The sequence below is a fragment of the Magnolia sinica genome, chromosome 14 (assembly GCF_029962835.1).
Source record: "Magnolia sinica isolate HGM2019 chromosome 14, MsV1, whole genome shotgun sequence".
Taxonomy (NCBI): domain Eukaryota; kingdom Viridiplantae; phylum Streptophyta; class Magnoliopsida; order Magnoliales; family Magnoliaceae; genus Magnolia; species Magnolia sinica.
This window is the reverse complement of record NC_080586.1, coordinates 64,451,689-64,478,091: the sequence shown is the minus strand read 5'-3', so window position 1 is coordinate 64,478,091 and position 26,403 is coordinate 64,451,689. Positions and strand designations below refer to the sequence as shown.

Genomic DNA, 26,403 nt, shown 5'->3' with positions numbered 1-26,403 from the left:
CACATCAGAATCTCGTCCGGATAAAATCAGTCCCCACTCGCTCTCGCGGTAAAAGCTATCGATAAAGCTAGCAAGCTCTACTGAAAAATCTCTCAATCTCTATCTCTCTCTCTCTCTATCTCTGGAATGGCATTTCTCTGCCATTTCCCATCTGCTTCCTATCCATCTCTCTCTAAGCTCTTATCTTCTTCTTTTTCTTCGCCTTGTATGGAAAGCTTCTTACCGAAACTCCTTCCCTTGAAAACGCCACACCAGAGTCGCGGTTCCAGAGCTGTTAGATTAGGGTTTCGGAAATTCTATCCTTCGGCAACGGCATCTCTTGTGTCTTCTTCTTCGCCTACAAACTATCAGGTACGTCTGATCGTTTCTTCGTTCTCCTTGTCAGGTTTTTTCCGTTTCTTTGATTCGACAGGGAAAGTTATTGGGTCTACTCTCACATTGTACTGTTAATCGGGATGCGGGAATTCTGATGCAGTTCGTGTCTGGAGCCATCGTCCAAAATCAAAATTTGAATTTGCATGGGGACTCTCTCTCTCTCTCTCTCTATCTTGTGTTCCTTGAGAATGCAGAATTTTAATTTTAATTTTTTTAATTTTTATTTTTGTGGTTTATCTTTCTTCCAGTAGTTTTGATTCTGTCAATCATATTTTGGTTAAGTATAGGATGGTAAAATTCCATTTGATTGTTTAAATATCTTAGAGAATTAAAAGTAACTCTTCTGTTTTATAGTTTTGGATTGGGTGATTTGCTCGGTTCAACAGACTGTATACAGGGTCGACCTTTTTGGTGATCCAGCCCATTGATATGGTGGGCTCATTGTGGATGGGAGAATTCAAAGGCATCCATTGTATGATGATCCCAACAGTCAGATTGGGTCTGGGGCCTGCTAAATGTGAACCATTAGCTGGAATTTCCAGGCATAGACCTTCCCATTATTAGGCCTAGTGGATTAACGGCTCCAATTAAAGGTCATTTGAGGTGTAAAGTGTTTACAGTTTGTCTTGTTTAGCTTTAAACTGTAAAGTGTTTACAGGAAAACACTTGTCTGTGTTTCGATAACCTGTAAAGTGTTTACACCTGTAATATGGTATTCACATTAGATAGAGCTTGGATCAGTAAATCTATATAAAATCTTCAAATGACATATTAGTGCTTCATTTAAGATGAATCATTAGGTTGAGCATATCTCAATAAAGTCCAAAGCCTATCCTTACGCTAAAGCAAGCATTAGGTGGGCTACAAAAGTAGGTCTGCATATTCAAGTGCCCTTACATGAAAAGAAATTGCTTAATATAAATAGTTAATCATAAACAACCATCAAATTAAATAGTAACTAAAAGGGTATAAACGTCAGCTTTCAATAGTTATCATACAAAACATGTCTAAAAAAGTGATCTTTCAAAATAAATAAAAGCGAGGCTAAAAAAGTGCATGTAGAATTTTTTTAAAACTTATAATAAAATTTCTTCTCCAGCCATATATGTTTAAACTTAATCTAAATTTTAAGAAAATGCTTAATTAAATTTGGTCATCTTGCAAGTTAGCTGGAGGCCTTTCAATCATATCGTTAGTGAGGGTTGAGAGATTTTGCAACTCCTCCCATACCTTTTTCAGCCGGTTCTGACTTCCTCTCAGCATATTTGTCTATTGCGTTGTAGAGGCAGTCCAATCTTTGCATCACACTCCTATAGGTAGTTAGCTTCTTCTTCGTTGACCATGGAGTTGATGTTTCCACATTTGGTGGAACAATTCCCTCGAATTGTTGAGCCTGCAAATGTCCCCTCTGAAAACTCATCATTCAAATATGTATACGATTCAAATTCTCAAAGGGCAACAAGGATATTGAAATGCCATCCATTAGGTTGGGCTTCCTCTTCTACAGTTTCCTTGGGAATACTCGATATGTTTCCTATAGCATTGTCCTTTCCATAAATAATCTCTATCTCCCTGTAGAGTGTGAATGACTTTCTTTTAATTCACCTTGATAAATTCTTTCCAAACTTTGCAAGGATTCTTGAAGTTCCTGGTAACAAAAACATCAAGCTACAAGCAACTAACCCAACCTACAATTCCTCCTTCATCTGTCCTTAGCATTTACGTTCCTTCTTCCAACCAAAGCCACTTTTATTCAGCTTCTCTCCTTTGCCAAGTTGAAATGTATGCCCTATGTTTGTATATGGTTTTTATTGTTGTCCACATCTACAGGGACATGGAACCTCTCTTCCACTGCCTTTATTACCGCATTCATCTTAGCAGTCCTAAAGCCATGGTCTCACTTTAACCCTTAAATTTACTTGCTTAATAAGTATGTCGACCATGCACTAGTCCATAAAACGGAGTTCAAGTAATGATGATTTTCCGGCCGTTGCTGCTTCCTTTCAATTCTTACAGCATTCTCAAATATTTTAACATATAGAGGCAAGATAAGGCATAAGGAAGAATCATTTGCATGTAAGACAAGATAACATTTGTTTCAAATTTTGAGACATTCCTAATAAAAAAAGCGTTAACATTCCAAACAACGATCATTTACTACAATATAGTCAACACTCACACTCATAATGAAAAAAGTTATTGGAATACAAGCAATCTAATGGTTGAGAAAATTCATGATAGAGAGAAAATAGATGCTGCCCAGATGAACACCTAAAAATGCTACCTTGTCGAAAGGCTTTCATTAGCATGGGAACAAAAGATAAATTCCAGTCTGTGGTCTGACATAGGCCCTTGATTACAATCCCTTGATTAGAAGGAAAAACCCAAAGAGAGCTATCCCATAGCGTGAGAGATGCAAATGATGCATATGCCCTGATCCATGATCCTCATATTCAAAGTGTCCACATCATTGATCAACAGAACTTTCCAATGTTTGAGGACTCGTTTAGCCTTGCCCAGCTTAGGTAGGAAGATAGCATGGATAGCTTGTATTGCCTTAACAACAAGTGCGTGGATGCTTGTATTGCCTTAACAACAAGTGTGTGGCCTCCAAGGAGAGCTATTGAAGGACCCAAATAGTTGGTGGTTAGCCTCCACTTGGGGCCTCTAGATGGACAATGCAAAGCCTCTTCTAAAGGTCCCGTGCATACAAAGATGGGCTTTGATCAATGCTCACACATAGACACTTAGTGTAGACGTTGCTACTGGAATCAAACAATTGGTGTTGAGCCACTGTTGGGGATGTAGATAGTAGGCATGAGCCACTGTTGGGGATGTAGATAGTAGGCATGGAGCCATTGCTGGAGACCATGGCTAGTGTGAAGCCATGGTGAGTGACAAAGACAAGTCCTTAAACTATCATTCTTACCTAGTTCATGACTTGGCATGGCACGAAGGAGAGAGTAGAATAGGAGATCCCGAAGAGCTCTTGGGGAGATCTAAGGAACCGAGAAGCATGAAGTGCCTCAAATGAAATGCCTGGAGGGCTAGTTATATTAGGGGACAGTTTCGTTTCCCGCTCATTAACTGTTACGTGGTTGTCATTAGCTGTTGAGCTGGTTAGCGCTTATGAAGAAGTGCCGCAACGCCATTGGACAACCTGGAGAAGTTCTGGTAGGCGTTGGCGCATGTTGGGCGATTCGTGTGGACCTACATTGACCTTGGTCATTGACACAGAACATGGTCCTACTACATAGAGTGGTGTCGCACTGCCCTTGGATAGTTGGTGCAGTATAGACTTAGCCTTTTGGAAGCTTGTCTAGACTCCGTGCTACCATTGGCAGTGAGTGCAGAAGGTGGAAGTGATGGATAAGGTAGTGTTGTCTTTAATATAGGAAATTGTACCTTTACCACTCTACAAGCACATTCTCTGGTGTTCCACAATGATGAATGCTAGAGGTTAAATAACTTCTTTATATCCCTAGGCTAATAACACTACCTAAATTGCTTAAGATCATATATGACTCTATAAAAAAGTGCTAGGAAACCAGTCTTGTTTGGAAAACCAACGTCAATTATGTAATCTTGTTTGGGATCCTTGACTAAAGGGCCGGTCTATTGTATAAGTATTTTTAGTGTTTTTTAGTGTTTTCTATTATTTCTCTATTTCTCTTTTGGCTTTGTGCCTTTAATAAAGCTCATCATTCAAAAATAAAAATAAAAAAATTCCCTGCAAGAACAAAGTGCATGTCAATAAAAATATAAGTTTTTTTTATTTATAATACGTTAGTGTGGGTAACTTAATACCTTTTTGAATAACGAGCTTGTCTCTTCATGTGAGTTCATTTGCTGACACCCTTGAGTTTGCCGCTGACGCTTTCCACCCCTCAAGAACGTATTGAAATTTTAAATTCAAAGCACAACTTGCCAATACATTTTTGGAAATGAATCAATTATGATGTGTGGCTTGCTTTTCTAAGGGGACCATTGTTGGAATGTGGGTGCTATTTATGGCTCTAACACATCCCTTAATAGAATTAAATCCTATAAGTTGTGATGGGGACATCACGCGCGCGCACGCCGCCCCCTACGCACGTATATACGAAGGAGGGCCCCACCGTCGATTTAGCTCGATGACGACGTCCAGGGAGGGCCTCCTAGTTAGAAGACGAAGTTTTAATTCAAAGAGTGAGCCCGATAGTCAAGAAAAGCCCATCATGGGATCTCATGATCGTGGCCCACTAGTCGGATAGATTTCATATTTTAGGTTTTGCTTATTGTTATTATTTAGAATATCATAAACGCTTTAGATTTCTTTGATTGATCTTTATTTTAGTTTACTTCATCACCAAGTAATAGGTTGCGCACATGGTGTGAGTTTTGAGGTATAGGGTTTTTCTATAAATAGGCACCCCTTGTAGTTCTTTCGATTCATTGAAGATTAATAAAAATTCTGCGTTTTCCTACTCTCTGAGTTGTGAAGCCTAATTGGGTGCGAAGCCCTCCCTTCATCGAAGGGTTAACTACCGTGGTGCGAAGCCACATATATCCCGATTCGCCCCCATCCATCGCCATCTCTACTATCCATCTTCTACCATCCCTTCTTTTCATCTTACCCCATCATCTACACTTCGAATCAATTATCTATTGCAGCAATTCTCTTCCCCACATCAGAATTTCAGAATCTGGCCCTACAGGAGGGCTGAAACTTCGGCGGAGCATCACGCACAAACCATACATCGGATCGAGTTGAGATTTGGGGGTTTTGGAGTCCAAGCCTGGCCGACCAGGGCCAAGGTGGCCTTTTTCTAAATAGCGGGCCCCACACATGTGCGTCTAGGATCACACACATGTGCGTCCGGGCCATTATTATTGTTCACGCGTGCGGTACTTCTCTTGTTCGTCTCTCTCTTCTCTTTCACTCTGCTTTCACCCAAAATCCTTAAACCTAACCCTAAATTACTCAAATCTCCAATTTTATGTCCCTTTCCTTACCTTAAGGTTCCCCGAATTGGAATTTCTGAATCCCTTGGATTAGGGACTGAATGCATGTGTGGATGATTATTTCTTATCTTTGAGTATCGTTTGGTTCATAATTTTTATTGATCCAGCTCTATCATGTGTAGGCCTAGACCCGCATAGATTCTCCTTAATTGAATGTTTGGACTTTCATGTGGGATATGGAATTTGTGTAATTGTTCTTGAACTAACGTGATCTTAAGCTTGAAATTTTGCATATCATATTTAATTTTCATGTCCTGCATCAAATTTGGTATCAGAGCTTGGGGTTCTTATAGGGGAATACATTATTTGTTTAGGGTTAGTTTGTTTGAGTACGCCATGCATCTAGTCCATAACATGTAGCTTTTAGGAGTCCATAGTCCCTTATTTTATTAATTATATTGCTAGAGTAACATTGCATAGTCCCCTCATATAGAGTCTCATAGGATCATTTAGTCCCATATAATCGTCGTAGAAAGTCCTTAGGTGAAGTTAGCAAGTTGTATGCCCACACGTACAGGTCGTTTTGGTTAGCACCCTACACCAAACATGGAACAACTGCTAGAGTCACTAAACAAGCTGTCCCAGCAGATCAAGTCTTGGGCTAAGTGCTTGGAACGAAGTATAGATCAACGCCTTGACCAAATAGAGGCCTCCCTCAGGACAAACCCCACCATTAGGGAAGATGGCCAATCCCAAGCAGGTGGCCAGGAGGATAGACCAATGAATGGAGGTGGCCAAGGAATCAGTCATGGGCATGCACCCGTACCCTCATCCCATGAGGGATATCAAGACCATTATTTTGAGGGGTACAATATTTGCGGCCTCGTGACTAGAAAGAGTGCACCAGAGGCTAGTGTAGAGTTACCCATTGAGGCCATTCTGGTAGTGGATGAGTTTTGTGATGTCGTTCCTGATGATGAACCGGATAAGAGGGATATAGAGCACACCAGAACATGGGACACCGTAATACCTATAGCCGAGTTTGCGTTTAATAGTTCTCTCGATAGGTCCACAGGTCTCATTCCTTATGAAGTCGTTACTAGTTATAAACCTGCGAAACCTATTGATCTTGTCCCTATGTCACTGTCTCATAGGCCGTCAGAGCCTGCAGAGTCTTTTGCGCATCACATTCATTCATGGCATCAAGAAATTGGGCAGAAGATCATGACTGGTAATGAACATTACTCACTTTCTGCAGACCAACATAAATGTTTCAAAGAATTCAATGTAAGGGACTCTGTCATGATCCGTATCAAGCCAGAGCGGTACCCTCAGAGAGTTGTTCGAAAATTACATGTGTATAGCGCTGGACTATTCAAAATTATAAAACGAAACGGTCTCAATGCGTATGTAGCAAATCTTCCACCCTCCATGGGAATTAGTTCCACATTTAATGTGGAGGATCTAGTTGCATTTCAAGGAGCCATTGACGCATTGTCCAGCCTTTCGCCTAACCATCCTGATTCCCCAGACCTTTCCCTTGATCCCTGGCCCCCTCTCGACCCATTTTTCCGGCTTCTACGTCCCATTCCTACCCATCCTGACCCATTTTTCTAGCCTCTACCTCCCATACCAACCCATCCTGATCCATTTTCCTAGCCTCTACCTCCTATACCTACACTTCCTGACCTTTCTTCCCAGCCTCTACCTACTATACATAACCTTCACACACCCATAGAAGAACTAAAGGATATCCTGGACCATCAGATAGTTTCAACGTCGGACGACGGGTTTCAGAAGTACCTGGTTAAATGGAAGTCACGCTCAGCTTCAGACAGTACGTGGCTCATTGAGGAGGAGCTTCAGAGATTTGATCCTGACATCTTAGAGCGGTTCAGGAATTTTATTTCGCCAGTGGCGAAATCTTCGCAGTCGGGGAGAATTGATGGGGACATCACGCGCACGGACATCGCCCCCTACGCACGTACGTACGAATGAGGGCCCCACCGTCGATCTAGCTCGATGACGACGTCCAGGGAGGGCCTCCTAGTTAGAAGACGGAATTTTAATTCAAAGAGTGGGCCCGATAGTCAAGAAAAGTCCATCATGGGATCTCATGATTGTGGCCTACTAGTCGGATAGATTTCATATTTTAGGTTTTGCTTATTGTTATTATTTAGAACATCATGAACGTTTTAAATTTCTTTGATTGATTTTTATTTTAGTTTACTTCATCGCCAAGTAATAGGTTGTGCACATGGTGTGAGTTTTGGGGTATAGGGTTTTTCTATAAATAAGCATCCCTTGTAGTTCTTTTGATTCATTGAAGATTAATAAAAATTCTACGTTTTCCTACTCTTTGAGTTGTGAAGCCTAATTGGGTGCGAAGCCTTCCCTTCATCGAAGGGTTAACTACCATGGTGCGAAGCCACATCTATCCCGATTCGCCCTCATCCATCGCCATCTCTACTACCCATCTTCTACCATCCCTTCTTCTCATCTTACCCCATCATCTACACTTCGAATCAATCATCTATTGCAGCAATTCTCCTCCCCACATCAGAATTTCAGAATCTAGCCCTACAAGAGGGCTGAAACTTCGGCGGAGCACCACGCACAAACCATACATCGGATCGAGCTGAGATCTGGAGGTTTTGGAGTCCAAGCCTAGCCGACCAGGGCCAAGGTGGCCTTTTTCTAAATAGCGGGCCCCACACACGTGCGTCTAAGATCACACACACATGCGTTTGGGCCATTGTTGTTGTCAACGCGTGCGGTACTTCTTTGGTTCGTCTCTCTCTTCTCTTTCACTCTTCTTTCTCCCAAAATCCCTAAACCTAACCCTAAATTACTCAAATCTCCAATTTTATGCCCATTTCCTTACCCTAGGGTTCCCCGAATTGGAATTTCTGAATCCCTTGGATTAGGGACTGATTACTATGCATGTGTGGATGATTATTTCTTATCTTTGAGTATCGTTTGGTTCATAATTTTTATTGATCCAGCCCTATCATGTGTAGGCTTGGACCCGCATAGATTCCCCTTAATTGAATGTTTGGACTTTCATGTGGGATATGGAATTTGTGTAATTGTTTTCGAACTTACGTGATCTGAAGCTTGAAATCTCGCATATCATATTTAATTTTCATGTCCTGCATCAAGTTGTTTTATTGCTTTTAAAAAAGAAAATTTTGAAATGAAAAATACCTACACACAAACCTAAAATATGGGAAAAACTTCCTATTGTTTATTATTTTGGGAGGCATTTGATTCCCAGGTGGTTTTAAAAGTCATGATGCAGTTTGATGATTTCATTAAGTATCTTGTTAAAGTTGCAGCTAATTGTTTCACCTAAATGATGGAAATGGTGTTGCATTACACGGTTCTTAAACATTACTAATTCTTCTTCCAGTGATACTCTAAATGTACCATTCATGTCATACTTTTCTTTCATAGTGTCTTGTAGGTGAAAGAAAGTTTCTTAATGTATACTAATGTTATCATAGCATGTGAACTCTTGACCATTAATAATTGCATCTACGGGTTGAGTGCTTGTCCAATTTCGCCGATGTTGTTGTGGATCTTCTATCATATGCTTTCCTTATTCCAAGAAATTATCGATGCACGAGCTTTGACTACTGTAGCTAACGTATGAAATTCCACATTCGCCTTTTCTTCCAAAATGTCGGAGACTTCTGAGACAAAGCAATCTATGTGAGATGTCTTTGTTCAACATGTTGACTTGGAAGAGTATGATGGTTCGTGTGACCATTTATTGGATGGTTACATCGTAAGAATATCTAATGGTCCTATTTCAGCAAATAAGATAGTGAATACATGGACTTGATTGGAACCATGTTTGGGCAAAAAGTTCATCTATCAGACGGTTAGATATTTCATGAACCCAGTAAGCTTATTTGATCATTTATCTATGTGATCCATGAACAATTATTGGATGGTTAAACATGAAAAATACCCAACAGTCCTATTTTCGCAAACAAGTGTCCACAAATTAGAGGGTGGGATTATTTCATCAATTTGATTTTGGGATCATGACTTGGTGACAGTGGCAACAATAGGGTTTCACCGTTCAGAGGGTAGGATTGTTTCACCAATTAGAGTGTGTTACGTGTACAATTTTTTAGTGCATGTGTACAAAGCATCATACATAGCCTAAGTATCATATAACTCTGAAAAAGATTTGGAATATCTGTGGAGTCTACGTGGACCGTATATGCCATCCAAACCAATCAGATTATGCCCCCGAACAGGCTGATTGGACTCCCAAAAAATATGTCATTCTAATGATGAGTGGCCCACACCATAAGCAATAGTTGGGAAGGGGATGCTCTCCATTAAAATATTCTGTTTTTTTTTTTTTTTTTTTTTTTTTTTGTTGTTGTTGTTGTTGTTGTGGGGTCCATTTTGGACTATACACTATTTAGTCCAGTCAGATGGATCATCTGACCAGGATGATTGGCTAAAAATTGAAATTCGGCCATTCCAACAGTCAAGTGGGCTACACAAAAAGGAACAGCTGTAATGTGTACACTGCCAACAAAACTGTCCAAATTGTTGCTAACTTTTGTTGCCGAGGTATTCCATAATGGTGATGGTGGCTATAATGCCCACTGCCATTACTGTTACTATACGGGCCACAACGGCCGTCACTGCATTTTATTTTATTTTATTTTTATGTGAAAAGCAAACTTTTTAACAGACCATTATGGGGCCATTATGAGCCTTTCTTTTTTCTTTTTTTGTAACAGCCGTCATGGCCCCGTAATGCGTAGCAGTCACCGCCATTACTGTTACATAACGGCCATTACATATCTGTTTTTTAATGCCTTGGTTGTGGCCCACCTTATTTCAAATTTTCCTGTTTTAGGGGTGCAAGGAAAATAAATAGGAAAATAGTAATAATGGACAGATTGGATATAATACACAGATCATGGTGGGCCTTGTAAACGGTGCATGTGCACCATCATAGCATACAACAGTGCGCCATCATATGCGTGCATTAGATAGGCCATTTTCTTAAAAAGAGAGGAAATAACCCCTTTGCATATATATATATATATATATATATATATATATATATATATATATATATATATATATATATATATATATATATATAAAGTGACGGTGGGTATGCTTATCGCTGGAGGCAGGGAAGAAGGAAAAAAAAAAGAGTTGTTGGTTGCTGGTCACCAGCCGGATAGAGAGGTCGTTTGCTGCAATGCTACCTCTATATCCACTTTCAAAATGTCTACTCTTGCACCTGTGAGGTAAAGGTTTATAGGCATCCAAACAAGCTCATGTAAAGTCTTTACCTGTAAACCCTCTTCCGAAAGGTGCACCCCATCTGAAGTAAACTGACACACATGCAGGGTTCTGCTCACATGCTATCAGTACCTAGCACATGATATGTGCATGACAAATAGAAAATAATGTACAACTGCCAATGTTGTCAAAAGTGATCGCATAATGTCATCCATATGGCATATGCGATGGTCACATATGCCATTTGGATGGCATGCGATCGCATATTGCATAATGGCATCTTCTTTTTTTTTAATTTCAAAAAAAAAAAAAGGTTGTGCGATGGCATAAGTGATCACATAGGATTGCTTATGCCATTTGACAAAATTGACAACTGCTCAAGAACCCCAAAGTTCAAGTGTTGGGGCCCATATTGTGTGCACATGACATCCAACCTGTCCAGCAGGTGCACCCCACCATGATGATGGGATGACCAATGGAAGGAAGGTGGGTTCCATCGATGGTCAATGATGACCATACTACTACTTTCGCAGGGAGTGTTATTAAGGGGCATCCAAATTTACATTGTTTTCTCTTAATTGATAGGAACTACTTTGGATTCAGAGCATTGCGTGGTGTGCCGGAGTACTTTGGAATTTGTTAATCTAAAGGAGTTTTACAATTTGGGTTCTCTCTAACATCACCCATGCAGGCGACCAACATTCACCAGATACAGTAGGTGCACATGCTTACCCATCTAGACTGTTCTATGGATGAGACACTCTCAGATATGCAATAGCCCAAAAATATCATTGGGTAGATGATCGCACCACATGATCAATTTTTTCATTTATAGGAATTCTGCATTATGCTATGGCACATTGGAACTTCACGTCTTGGGCTTTTTTAATGCTATTATTTTATTGTTTTATATTGTTATTATATTGTAAAAAGTCTTTAAATACAATATAAAACGATGAAGTGGTGATGTCATTTTTCTTGTAGTGTATGAAGAGTCCTCATGTATTGAAGGGTGACCCATAATTCCTTCTTCCTTTTTTTTTTTTTTTTTTCCTTTCATAGAAAACTGCCATGTTGCATCCTTCTTTCTGTATACGTGTCCATGTCAGTCAGGGTATTGGTGGGTTAACTGAGGTAGCATTCACTGCATACGATCGGTGTATGTTCTTACCGTCTAGACCATTGTATATGGGACACCTCTTTGATTGGCTATAGCCCAAATTCTTACTGATCAGATTTTCATAACCGCTTGATCAGTATCCTAGTTTTGGCAATTCGATGCATTGGACTGATAATGTTTTCAGAAGGTGGTGCCATCCAAGATTTAGGACACTGGTTGAGTAGCATGCGCAGATTATGGGGAAAAGATGGGGACCACGGGGAACACAACACCCTCTGGCAGTGCACACGTAATGCTATTATTCCTTGAAGGCAGATCTGTAGCAATTCTGGATCATCCAATCAAAAGGCACCCTCTTGAATTGGATCATAGCCCAAAAGTTGCACTGGTCCGATTATACTGAACTCCTAATTACTCAATCAGTCTCCTAATTTTTTGAAGTTCATCAAGAGTCTACAAAAGCCCTTGATCAGAAGTGAGGGGCAGCTAATCGGTATAAATTTGGTCTGGATTGATGAACAATTCACCTGGTTAATGTTAGCATAGTTCACCCATTGATAGGAATGTTAACATAGTTCATCCTTGCACTTCTTTTTTCTTTTCCTTTTTGTCATTTGGTAATAGAATAGCTAATCATATGCACTTGGATGTTGATGATTTTTTCTATTTGCACTGCTCTTTGTTGTGGAGAAAGGCAGATGGTTGAAGGGGAACTGAAGATGAAGGCCTTAATAAAAAACATTCAGGAAGGTAATGCTGGGTTCTCAAAGTATAATTCATTTTCATCCCTCTGTAGTAATTTGAACACTAATCCATTTCTCAGTGGCATATTCGTTTTTGTCACATTAAAAACCACAGCAATTTTCCAAATGAGATGCTGATTGTATCGCAGCATGTTTAAGAAAAGCTAAACAACTAAATTATTTGAGAACTTATACAATTTGATTTCTAGAGTCACTTCCACTCAATGGCCACACAGATGGTGGAAAGCACATTTCCTATTAAATGCTTAATAGGCAACCGGTTAAACTACAAACTCATCATAGGCCACAGGGACAGGAGAAATTGATTGTTCCCAATGATACCCTTTGTTCTTCACTACAAATAACAAATGTAGAATCCATTTTATTGTATTTGATTTTTGTAGAGTTTTCATATTTTTGTGCTCACATGCAAAAATCGAATCTTTGTTAGACTCAAGGAGTATTTTAATGTCCAAACCAATCTTGATGGACAATGAAAGTCTTTAGTTTTGTAGAAAAATGTGGTAAAAATCAATGGCAGACTCGGGCGATTTTTTATGAAACAGGAGTTAATATTTGCTACTCAATTTTTATTTTTATTTTTTGTCTTCATCTTTTTTCTCTAATAAGATTGAGACAGAGAAAAAAGAAAAAGAAAAAGTTGATTGGGCCAATTCTGAGTCAACCAATGAGTTTTTTGAACATTAGACTACATTTTGCTCATGTCCTCTCAAAAGAACCAATGATATTTTTGTATCTTTCTGAAACAAAAAGCGGATGAGCTTCTTCCTCTGTGCAGAAATGAGCAACCACTGCAGAAATTACTTGACTCTTTTTAACCCTTTGCATCTCTTCTAACCGCTGTAACTTTAAAAAAAAAAAAAAAAAAAAAAAAAGAAAAGAAAAGAAAAAAAAGAAAAAAGAAAGAAAAACTGCTCTAACTTTATATCTATGCATCTTATTCCAGCTTCTTAGCATGACATATGAGTTTGCTTCCAATGTAGTACATGTTTTTGGATATTTATGCCATAAGAATCATCTCATCAAATCCTATTGCCTTGTCGCAGAGTGCACGTGGATCATAGAAAATGGTGAGGATGTTGACAGTGTCAATAAGCCATCACCACAATTATCTGCTCTTGCATGTGGAATAACGGCATGGTTAAGTTCTGTACAAGTAGCCCATTCAAGTGAAGGAATGAGAGCAAATGTGATTTATGAGACTGGGGAGCTGTTTGAATTGGGAATTCAGCTGTCTTACCTGCTTATATTATTGGGGTTTCTTGGAGTTGGAACCTTCTTTGTCATCCGTCAAGTCCTTGTTCGTAGAGAGCTCGACCTTTCTGCGAAAGAGTTGCAGGTGAATGCATGCTTACTTGGTTCCTTCTTTCTTTTTTGTTCAAAACTGTGCTCAGTCTTTAACTAGAAACCCCCTTTTCAGAAATGATTGAAATCACATACTTCATCATGGAATGAAGGCAAATATTCCGAAGTCTGTACGATAATTTCTGCTCTTTATCCTTGAAAGCCTTCTCAAGAAATAAAGGGATGAGGAACCCTTGTACTTTCATTAGTTCAAGCTGGCTATATATTTTTCAATGTATGCTAATAGAAGTTACAGTTTTAAAAGACCCCTACCAACTTTCTGTTCTAAAAATGTCTGAATTCTAAAATTCCCATTTTGGTCTTCATCTTCATCCAAGAACTGCGCAAAATTTTATATGGGTATGATATCTTTATAATAGTTACGTTGTTTTTCTTCTACAATAACTTCTTCACTTTATGTCATCACATAACTTCTGAGTTGCTTTATTAATTTTCTCTACCTGTCATAGACCGACTGCGCGACACCACCCCACCCCTTTGCTTCTCAATGCGAATACCTCCCCAGTTCTGGACATGAATAACACTTGCTTGGATTTCAAAATATTTCAAGGACAAGAGAAGTTGTAAACCTTATTATTTATTTTGTGGTGTCATTTTCAATTCGTTGCTGTGAAAGCCAAGATAACTTTTATTTTATTTTTTCTCATTTCCTGTTTCTAGGGATATCATCTAGACTCTTTTAAGTAGGAATGATTGGCAATACAGGATTCATAAAAGCTGACCACAAATGGCCGGAGCAAGGTTGTGGTGATAGTGATGATCAAGCTAATTCTTTTCTTTCTTCACTTTTTGACTGTTCAGGAACAAGTTCGAAGTGGTGATGCAAATGCCACAGAGTATTTTGAGCTTGGTGCAGTAATGTTGAGGCGGAAATTCTACCCAGCTGCTATTAAATACTTGCAGCAGGCAATTGAGAAATGGGATGGAGATGATCAAGATCTCTCACAGGTATGTTACAGTTCAAGACTCAGATGTGTTATAAATTATGATTACAGGGTCACTCCTTCAACCTCATTAACTTATTAGAGACTAGAATTATGATTGATAGTCCTTCCAAAGTCGCGGATTCATGCTCAATCCATGTAGAGTGCTGCCTGATAGTGATATGCCCTCTGTTTCTGATCCTAGCTATGGGAGGAGGTTGATGTCAGGCAGCTAATCATCCACTGAACTTTCGCCAAGAGAATGCCAGCCTCAAATAACTGGGACAGGGGGGCAATATATAATAAAAGCGAAAGCAACAAACAAAGGCTCAGAGATTCCTTAGGGCTACAGCCCAAGTTTATTACTATCCACTTAGCAAGGATTACAAGCATAGTGCAGTGTACTCATACATGGTCTGTGCTGCGGAACTGAGCTGTTGCCTAAATAGGCCTTGTTATAGTTACAATTCAGTTATTCACAATTATAAATGTTGCCATGTGTATTGGGTCTCATTGTCCCATGACACAACACAAGCCACTACAGCCTGCTACCTCACAACTGCCTACTTTCCCCATTTGCTTGTTCTCCATGTGTGCAAGAGTCCAACGTGTGTCTGGAACCAGTGTTCAAAATATTGATACCGCGTTACGTATGGCATCCTTGAGATACAGATACATATCGGTTATCGCACAGGATATATCGTTTGTATCAGGTAATTTATCACACTTTTTGGGAAACATGGGGAAACATTAGGAAAATGGTTGAATTTTTCAATGAAACTTCAGGGATTGTTAAAAAAAGACCTTAATACACACTTTTAAATCATAACATATCAAAAAGAAGTGCACATAACAGGTTTCCTTTGTATAGGGTCCTAAGTTATGCGTTGTCTGATTGAACTAATGCAACTATATTCAAATTGAATGTATAACGTTTAGAGTGTATGTGATGATCATTTCATCAAACACTCCTAAATACTTCGAAATTTGTTTAAATTGATGCTGGTTGAAGGGAAATTTTGAAAAAAAAATTAATATTTTAATAAAAAAAAAAATTTTTTAATTTCCAAAATTTGACAAGGACTTGAAAAATCAGTAGATCAGCCCTCATACATGCTTAATTTCATGTTTGGAGTGCAACAATGCAAGCAATTTGGGAGAAATTGGAAAATTTTCGGCCTAACTACATTCAAATTTCAAAATTAGAGTGTATGTGATGATCATTTCATCAAATGGTCCTAAATACTTCGAAATTAGTCTCAATCGACAGCTGGTTGAAAGAAAATTTCAAGAAAAAATGGAGACTGAAGAACCAATGGATATCGAAATGAAAGCTCCAACTCCATGATTTTTCATGGAAAGCATAAAGAACCAATGGATTTGTAACCATTTGATACTGATTTAACATAATTTCAACAAAAAAAGGATTGGAAATTAAAAATGCTCACTGAATTGAATGTGTGGGATATATCGGCATTACCTATGCGCTTCATATGGCACAAGTGGGATGCAAGATATATCATGGGATATATCAGCCGATATCATCGATATTTAAAACATTGTCTGGAACTGGTATTCCGTAACGGTAACGGTGGCTGTAACGGCCATCATTGTTACCTTTACAATACAGGGCATAACGGCTATTACGGTCTCTTTTTTTTTAATCTCTTTATTAATAAACCCCCGAAAAACCTGTATCTGCCCTGTAATGTTGATTAAAAAGTATGAAAAACCTATATATGTCCCATAATAGACCATTACGGGGCTATTATGGCCTTTATAGGGGATATAATGTGCCATTAACGGCAATTACGGGCCATTTTTTCCATAACGGCTGTTATGGCTGTTACGACCCCGTAATGTGTAACGGTTGCCACCGTTACCTTTACATAACGGCCTTTACGGCACACGATGGGAACTGCCAACAACCCCTTGCAACCATGGGCAACTGCTGAGCTAGTAAGCTGCGGTTAGAACCAGTGTTCGAAATATCGATACTATCGGCCGATATATCAGCCAATATTTTCGGTATCGGGCCCTAGCGAGACGAAACTCCTCCGATAACCCCCGAAAGATACCGAAAATCCAAAACTTCAGATATCGGCCGATATTATCGTCGATATCGCACCTGGGAGAGTATCATTATCCGGAAAAAAAAAAAAAAAAAAACTTTCAACGGTAGATTTCGGTACCTGTAAAGAAGATCGCCCTAATTAGAAGCTGTGTTTGATGGGCCATTCGAATTGAAGCCTCTAATTTGGAGAGATTTGGCCGCGAAATCCGTCGAAATCGTCGAAATAATCAGCATTTGGGAGAGATTTTAGGGTTCCAACGTCCGGAACCCTCTCTACGTCAAAAAAAAAGGGCCCCGAGACCTTATTCAGAGGAGGCAAATGGATGGTGCATCGCGCACCATCCGACTGTGTTGACGTCACCAAGTTATGTGGGTCCCATCATGAGGTATATATTATATCCAAACCGTTCATCCATTTGGTGAGCTTCTCGTAAGGCTTTATCCGAAAAATAAGACAGATCCAAAGATCAAGTGGACCACACTGGAAAAAAGCAACGGGATATTGAACGTCCACCATTGAAACCCTTTTGGGGTCGCAAAAGTTTTGGATCGTATGATATTTGTTTTTCCTATTCATCAAGGTCTTTGTGACCTCATGAACAGATTGGATGGAAAACTAACGTTATGGTGGACCCTACGAATGTTATAACGGTGAGAATCATCATCCTCATTGCTATTTGTGGTGTGGTCCAATTGAGGTTTGGATATCACTCATTGTTGGGTTCGAGATCTAAAATGATCTCTCCAAATGGATGAATAGTGTGGATATAATAAATACATTATTGGTGGGCCATGTAACTCTGATCTCCTTTGAACTGTTTGTACAACTCAGAGGTGCGCTTGTCTGTGCGCATGAAGTTCATGCGCTGGAAACTTAGGTGGGGTCCACCGTGATGTTTGTGAGAAATCCACTCTGTCCATCTGTTTTTTTAGTACATTTTAAGACATAGGGCCAAAAATGAGCCAGATCCAAGACTCAAGTAGGCTGAAAACGTGAGGATTAAAGGTCCACGGTTGAAATATTCGTGGGGCCACAGGTTTTGAATTGGTCTAATATTTGGGTTTTCAATTCATCCCAGTAGTAATGACGTAATGAACGGTATGGATGGAATGTAAACATCACTGTCGACCCAGGAAGGTTTCAACGGTAGGAATTTCCCTACCCACCTTTTTCTTTAGTGCGGCCCACTTGAGTCTTGGATCCTGCTCAATTTTTGCCTCAAGTCTTAAAATAAGCTCACAAAACTGATGGATGGAGTAGATTTCTCACAAACATCACGGTGTGCCCCACTTCTAAGAAAGGATTTAGTAGGAAATCCGCGTCCCATCTTCGCACGACACATGCCCATACCTTGTGTGGTACACCAGCCAATCCACACCCTCCATCCATTTTCATAAGTAATTTTAAGGCATGAGCCCAAAAAGGAGACAATGAAAGATCAAGTGTACCATACTACAAGAAAATGTGGAGGCAATGATGTCCACCATTGAAGCTTTTTAGGGCCCACCGTAATGTTTATTTGCCATCCAATCTATCCATGAGGTTTGACAAACCTAGATGGGAAAACATAAATATTAGCTTTATCCAAAAAATTTATAGCCCCAAAATAGTTTAATAGTGATCATTCAATGAACACTATTTTGTGTGGTGTGGTCCACCTCAAATTTGGATTTGCCTTATTTTTCGGCCCGTGCCCTAAAATGATATGTTAAAATGAATTCTAGTTGATGTTTGGATGTGACTCATTTTCATACATATCTTTATACATTTATAAATGGTATGCATCATATTTAAATATATTTACCTTAGTTTAATCAGATAACACATAACTGTTACCTTATACAAAGGAAATTTATTATGTGCACTTCTGTTTTGATATTTTATGATTTAAAAGTGTGCATTAAGGTCTTTTTAAATAATCTCTGAAGTTTCATAAAAAAAAAATTCAACCATTTTGCTAATGTTTCCCCATGTTTCCCAAAAAGTGCGATAAACTATGCGATACAAACGATATATCCCGTGCGATAACCGATACGTATCTGTATCCCAAGGGTGCGATACATTGTGCAATACCGATATTTCGAACACTGGTTAGAACTGAGGGTACATCATGGTCAAGTGCACTATGTTTGTAATTCTTGCCAAGTGGATAGAAATAAACTTGGTTTTGGCTCTTAAAAGCCTTTGTGCCTTTGGTTGTTGCTTAGATTTTTAATGTCTGAAGTTTCATAAAAAAAAATTCAACCATTACGGCCCGTATCATAATGGTAATGGTGGTGACCGTCATGGCCATGGTTACTGTTATGGAACACCTTGTAATGGAGTCATTGCTATGCAGGTATATGTTATAATAAGGTATCAGCTCATTTTGTTTTTATTGAAATTATGATTGGATGAATTTCGGAATGTTGTTAATGTCCTAATTGTGGCTGGCTCGAATCGTGTCATTTACAGTCTCCACTCAGGTAGTAGAAATAAGGGCCTGTTTGGATTTTGGAAAAGGAAAAGGAACGAAAAGAAAAGCGTAATGATTTATCTAAGATGGATTCCATGAGCACTATTGAAACATGGATTCCCATGGATTTCATTTTTGGGGGTCTTGTTTGGATAACAAGTGGAAATCTCAATTTCCTATCACAAATAACACCTCATATCTTGTACTCGGTGTTGTCAAAATCCTACGATTTACAATTTACTATATACGATTTTACTTGAATCTTGAGCAAAATGATTTGAATCCCAACCTTGAATCCTTTTATATATGAATCCTATGATTCTATGATTTGAATCCTACGATTTTCGATTCAAATTGTACTTGTTCTCTTCTACTTTAAGCTTCATTTGGCTTTCATTTTATGTTTTTAAATTGGTGGCATGGCTTTAAAAATTGTTTTGGAAAAGGTAAACTATTTTTATTTGTTGTTTATAAGAGATCAAATCAAATGATATATATTCTCTTCAACGTTAAATCATGTAGCTTTTTTGGTGATTTCTTACTTCTTAATTGGTCGAAACATCAAATTGATGTATGACCTACCTGTAATGTTTTTATGGATGGTTATGATTATGCTGACTTACTTGTGTTATGGAATAATGTCAAGAAATCAAAATATCTTTTTTTCTGTCAGTCTACAGTATCAAAGGCCGCTTTTCCACCGTGATTGTGAATCTACATTCAAGAAAGGTAACAAGAACATATTATTAAAGGACCCTCGTATGTTTTTTAAAGGAAAATTTCATGGATAGATGAGTTTTTTTTTTTTTTTTTTAATCTGATTTATTTATATTTTCATATTTTTTCGATTTGTTAAGAAAATTTTAAAAAATCTTACGATTTACGATACGATAACGATTTTAACAACATTGCTTGTACGTGAGAAATTGACTGTGGTGTTTGGATAATGATTGCTTGGTGGAATCCACTATTTTGTTTGCTATCCAAGCATAGTGAAATCTCCCAAATAAGGAGAAGTGCTTCATTTTCTTTTGTTTTCTTTAGTAAAATCTCTCAAACAAGGAAAAGTACTTCACTTTCTTTTGTTTTGTTTTCTTTTCACACTATCCCAACAGGCCCCATGGGAAGGAAAATGAACTCTGAATTGGTGAGATGATGTTTACTAATAACCCTTTTTGAAAGTGAGGTATTAAGTAATTGAATTCTTCAAGAAGCAAATTAACAGTTATCTCATTTGATTTGTGAATAATCTCTTCATAAATGAATCATGCATGACAAGATTATGAAGAAGCCAGTCAAAAATGATGAAGTGAAATTTGAGAAGGCTTTACAGGAAATGTGAAAAGAAAAAAACAGTCAAGGAACCAATATAATGAATGTGGCTATTGATCTCAGAAGAGTGCTGTTAAAGTGGTTATAAATTGTATCTCAGCTGCTTCCATCTTTTTCCTCGCTGCATTTGCTAACCTTGCTGGTTTTGATAGACCTTTCCCCAAATGTTGAGTCAGGTATACAATGCTCTTGGTGTCAGCTATGTCCGTGATGGGAAGCTTGAAAAGGGAATATCCCAGTTTGAGAATGCTGTGAAAATCCAACCAGGATATGTCACAGCCTGGAACAACCTAGGCGATGCCTATGAGAAGAAGAAAGATTTGAGAGCTGCTCTAAAGGCATTTGAGGAAGTGCTTCTTTTTGATCCAAACAATAGGGTGGCCCGACCCCGGCGAGATGCCTTGAAGGAACGTGTGCAATTGTACAAGGGAGTATCATTGAAATCGGAAGAGAGGTAATTTTTGTTGCTTTGCACATGTAAATTACGTAAGATTATCTAAATTTGATGGTTTTATGTTCATCTATTGTTGTCGAAATTTCTAGCCTGATCCAAATAAAAAATCCAGTACCATCCAGTAAGCAAATGAATGAGCCACTTATGTCGAGACTGACATTATCAATGGGACACCTTTTGATTGTATTGAAGACCCAGATGATCAATGAGATGCTTATGATCTGTTGAGAACCTTGATAGAGTCTAGTCCATTGGGAGTCTTGGGACTGGTGCTGAGTCTGGAACTCCCTCTTATGTCATAGGAAGGCTAGGCTACAATGTACACCTGCTTCCATTCATTGAAGGGTAATTTCCATCAGAGAATCTCTCCGGGAGTTCCAATTCACGGGAATGCTTTGACAGATGGAAACCCATTTTACTCTCCGGGAGTTCCAATTTACGGGAGTGATTTGACAGATGGAAAACCATTTTACTCAACAAAAGGCCATTTGCTATAACTAATTTTCAGCTTTCAAATAAAAATGGCACACCCTCAAAAACTCAAAGATAACTCCATGGGAGTCTCGTCATTCTCTACACCACCTCACAATGAGGATCTTTTCTTATGACGAGTAATATGGGAGATATTGTCGATGATGACATACACATACTCTATAGATGGCATGCATACTTAAAACCATAGTTCAAAATCTCAAAAACTTAAATCGGTTTTTTAGCCAGGTCGGGTCAACTTGAATACTTGAACCAACTTGACTCTATATTTGATAATTCATCATCGTCGTCGTCGTCATCTGAGCCTTGTCTCAACTAATTGGGGTCAGCTCCATTAATCCTTTTCCATCATTCCACTCTCAAGGGGCATCACTTTAGACTCTACATTTGATAATTATAACATTAAAAAAAAACTAGTATTTGTAACCAATATTTAAAATAATACTTAAGCATAAATATAAAATAGAGAACCTAAGAGCTAGACCTTGCATGGCTTGGTGGTTAAGAACATCACCTATTTTGGCAGAGGTTTTGTGTTCACTTCTTGCATTTCCCTTCTATATTTTTGCAATCAAACATTTTTCACAAACTGAGGTCAAGCCACTACAAGTCGCATTGAGTTAAGGGAGCATTTGAGTCTTCTAGAGTCTTGACGAGTCGGAACAAAAAACTGAGTCACTCCAGGACTGAGTTTCACTGGGACTAGGCTCAAAATTTTGCTGCAGGTTGATTTGACCGAGTTTGGTGCAAGTCAGCGAGTTTTATAACTATGCTTATAAACCAGGTATTTCGAGTGTGAACCCCACAATGGATGGAGCATGGCCTGGATGATTAGTCCCCCACAGTCACTATGAATGGATTGTTGAAGAAGATGGTTAGTCAAAATGAATAGATCGTTGAAGAAGAAGATGGCTGGACCATGTTTAATCATCAGTCATCATCCTGATCATCATGGTTGGACCCATGTACCTCATCTCTTATTGGCCATGACCTAACTAGTCATTACTAATTAGTCATTCGTTACTGTTGTTGTTCAATCTGGTCGATCCTACTTCAGCTTCTACAAACCATTGGGTACCTACAAACCAATGGAGAATAAGGGGACAATGGGGGTGCCGAAAGTGGTCAGAGACCCTCTTATGCCTAAGTCAAGTGTGGACCCACAGTAGGTGTAGTAGAATCAGGATAATTGTGCATACCTCTCCCTTGAGTAGAGTGATGCATTTCTGTGTAAGCTCAATAGCTTGTGTGTCCAAGTAGATCTGTGAGATACGCAGGAGAGGTCCCATATTGGGGTTTAAATCTACCACCAGATATTTATCTGATCATGCCTCGATCAACGTGATCTTCGGTCAAGATCCCGATGGGCAATCCTGGCACGAAATTCTCTAGGATTCTTCTCTTCCGAGCTTGAGGTTAGCATCTAAGGTCGGGGTCAATATTTGAGGTCAGTCCCCGAGGTTGGCAAGTCTACTGATGAGTCTTATCTCGGTTTGATTTCAGCTCGGCCATAGAATCCATTGAGTCTTATCTCAGTTTGATTTCAGCTCGGCCATAGAATCCATTTGTTCGGCTCATCTCTTTTGGACCCTCGTCTTTATACTTCAGATCGTCTTGGCTTTGCCCATAACAGCTCCCCCCTACTTCTAAGCACTATGTTCATGAGGGGAAGGGCATTTAATGATTGCATTAAATATTGGAACATGAAGAGACGCCTCAACGCACGTTTCCCTCCACGTGGCAGTTCAGGGTTCGTCGCCAGCCCCCACTACTGAGGCAATGGCAGGCGTCCATCTATAAGTCGTCTAGAGGCGAAGCGACACCACTCTATACACGTCTCTTCATTTGGGCCATGATAACCTCCTCGATCGCAACGACACGCTTCGTCCCTTTCCATTCTTACATTAAATACCAAGCAGCAATACAGAGGGATACTCATGGGAAGATCTAACCTACCACAAATCTGAAATCTCCCTCATACGTCAGTTACTTACCTCCGGAGCTCATGAACATAGCGCTCGGAAGTGGGGGGCAACTGTTATAGGTAAAACCAAGATGATCCAAAGTATGAAGACGATGGTCCAAAAGAGATGAGCCGAATGGACTATGGCCGAGCTAAAATCAATCATAGATAAGACTCATCTGTAGACCTACCGACCTCGGATGCCGATGTCGAGCTCGAAAGAGAAGAATCCGAGACAATCTTATGCCAGGACTGCCCAGCAGGATCTTGGCCGAAGATCACACTGATCGAGCCATGATCGGAGAAATATCCAATGGTAGAGTTAAACCCTAATACGGGACCTCTCCCGCATATCTCACTGATCTACTTGGACACGCACGCTATCAAGCTCACATATAAATATATCACTCTACTCAAGGGAGAGGTATGCATAACTATCTTGATTCTACTATACCTATTGTGGATCCACACACCTGACTTAGGCATTGGAGGGTCCCTGGCTACTACCAATGCCCCCCAATGTCCCCTTATTTTCCATTGGTTTGCAGGTACCTAGCAGCTTGCAGGAGGTGAAGTACAATCGACTAAATTTGAACAACAACAATTACCATGACAACCTTACTAGTGTATTGCCATTGGTTGTGAATTCAGTTTTATGTTAAGAAAGCTACAAGACCCGAGTCTCTAGTATCATTGAATCAATCAATGCTTTTGGCTTGCTATATTGTCTCTAAGAGATTCATTGAAATTCATCAACATATGTAGTGGTACATTACAAAACAAACTAACTGATTTTCTTTCAAGGTCACAAAAGTCGAAAACCCACCAATACATGTTTATTAAACACTATTCACATGTTGACATAATATTGCCTAACAATGCACTTTTATCTAAATTATTCTAAGATGCAACCTTACACAAGCTCCTAATTCTACTTTATTTTTAATTAAACAGTTGGATTCCCCCTATCTATATAAGTTTCAAGTAGATTATTCGTAGCAAGCAAAAATCCCCAAGAGAGTCATCTCAAGTCTTTTCCCCCTCAGCCGACATGGTGCTGTTGGGATTTGTTCTGCAGAATCACACAGATCTAGATGTAAGATAGCAATTTAATGGCACCAAGCAAACACAAGAGAACACGCAGATTTAATGTGGAAAACCCTTGTGGGAAAAAACCATGGTACAAAGCGACAGAATTCCACTATAAAAATAGAAATTATAAATAGAGAGGACTTACCTGATTCGAATAACCTCGAATCTCACCCTTGTTACACCATTTAGAAACTCTAAAAACCCTTTTAGGAACCCTTGAAATAACTTTAGGAAGCCTTAACATTCCTTAGAAAAACCCTAGACACCCATATTTATAGTTTAGGAAACTCCACTTATGTAGCTCTCTAAAACCGCCTCAAATTTACGCAACCTGCGCAACATCTGCGTAACCCTCGACTAGTCGAGCCAGACTCCTTCGACTGGTCGAAGGACCCCTTCGACTGGTCCAGCCTGACCCTTGACCGATCGAGTGTCCAGAAATCCCAAATACACCGTTGCTGGACTTCGAGTCGAGCTGACTTCGACCAGTCGAAGGACCCCTTCGATTAGTTGAGCAACGCCAAGATTTAAGACATCTTACAACAATCTCCACCATGTCTTCAATCTTCAACCGTGTAGCTTCTTGACCTTTTCTCTTATCTCTGCACCTCCTTTTACGTCATCGCTAAGCCCAGAAAAGTTACACAAAACTTGAACTTCTTTGCATGAACGACCTTGATGATCATGTCTTTCGGGTTCACTCTAGTGTGAATCTTCTTCAGTATCACGCCTCCTTCCTCAAGCACCTGTCAGATAACATGGACATCTAACTAATTGCTCTACCCACTAGTATAAACGAGTAATTTAAAGTCGACCTTCTGGAATCCACGCCGCCTGCGTAATCTGAATCCACATACCCAACCAACTTTGTCCGTCTTCCCAAAAGTAAAGATGTTGTCTTCTTACCATCTCACTGCTACCCAATATTTGCTTGTCGGAGTACTTGCTCACAATACTGATAGCCTGCGAAATAATCGGTCTAATACAGACGACGGCATGCACTGCCAACCGCATCCGAATAAGGCTCATGAGACATATCTTACTTTTCCTCATTTATTTTGGAATATGTTCTAAGGAAAACTTGAGGAGAGACGTGTAGGGAACGCTCTTCGGCTTTGCCTGGTCGATCACATATTTAATCAATACCTACACAAGGTATTCTACCTATGATTACCAAAACCTGCTCCTCTTTTAGTCTCAATGCCGAGAATCATCTTTGCAACCCCCCGATCGTTCATCCTGAATATCTTAATTAACCGAGTCTCCAGTACATTGATGTCAAACATGTCGTAATTGACGATCTACATGTCATCAGCATACAATTCCTGACTCATCATAATGAAATCAAACCACTGCCTAGGCAACAGGTCGTACCACAACCTCTTGCAAACTTTTCTCTCAGCCCCTTTAACTTCGAACCGCTCTGGTTGCTTCATGTAGATCTGTTCTTCCAATTTTTCTTGCAGAATTGCAGACTTCACATCCATCCTTTCCAGATCAAGATTGCATTGACCAACCAGTGCCAATCACGAATCTAATAGACACCTGCTATATCGTCGACGCGAATATCTTTGAGAAGCCGATCCCTTCTCTCTGAGCATAACCTTTCGCTGCTAACCTCTCTCTGTATGTATGTTGTATCCTCATGAAGATCTACCTGTATCCAACCGCTTCCCGGCCCACTGGAAGCTCCACTAGCTCCCATGTGTCGATCTGGTACAACGAGTCCATCACATCGCTTATAGTCGCCTTCCACTTCTCAG

At 39.5% G+C, this 26,403-nt stretch overlaps 1 protein-coding gene across 3 annotated transcripts; it reads left to right on the top strand.

Moving 5' to 3' along the window:
• On the top strand, positions 1-21,159 carry LOC131225930 (tetratricopeptide repeat domain-containing protein PYG7, chloroplastic). Of its 3 annotated transcripts, XM_058221542.1 has the most exons (6): positions 215-351; positions 11,191-11,319; positions 12,420-12,475; positions 13,536-13,828; positions 14,656-14,802; positions 20,792-21,159. In XM_058221542.1, exons 2-6 carry the CDS (start codon positions 11,291-11,293, stop codon positions 21,095-21,097), a joined length of 831 nt encoding a protein of 276 aa, XP_058077525.1. In that variant the 5' UTR covers positions 215-351; positions 11,191-11,290; the 3' UTR covers positions 21,098-21,159. The 3 variants fall into 3 exon arrangements, with proteins under 3 accessions (XP_058077523.1, XP_058077524.1, XP_058077525.1); XM_058221540.1 differs by lacking the exon at positions 11,191-11,319 and having other exon boundaries at positions 1-351; positions 12,424-12,475; XM_058221541.1 differs by lacking the exon at positions 11,191-11,319 and having other exon boundaries at positions 3-351; positions 12,424-12,475; positions 20,816-21,159.
• The last annotated feature ends 5,244 nt before the right edge of the window (positions 21,160-26,403 follow it).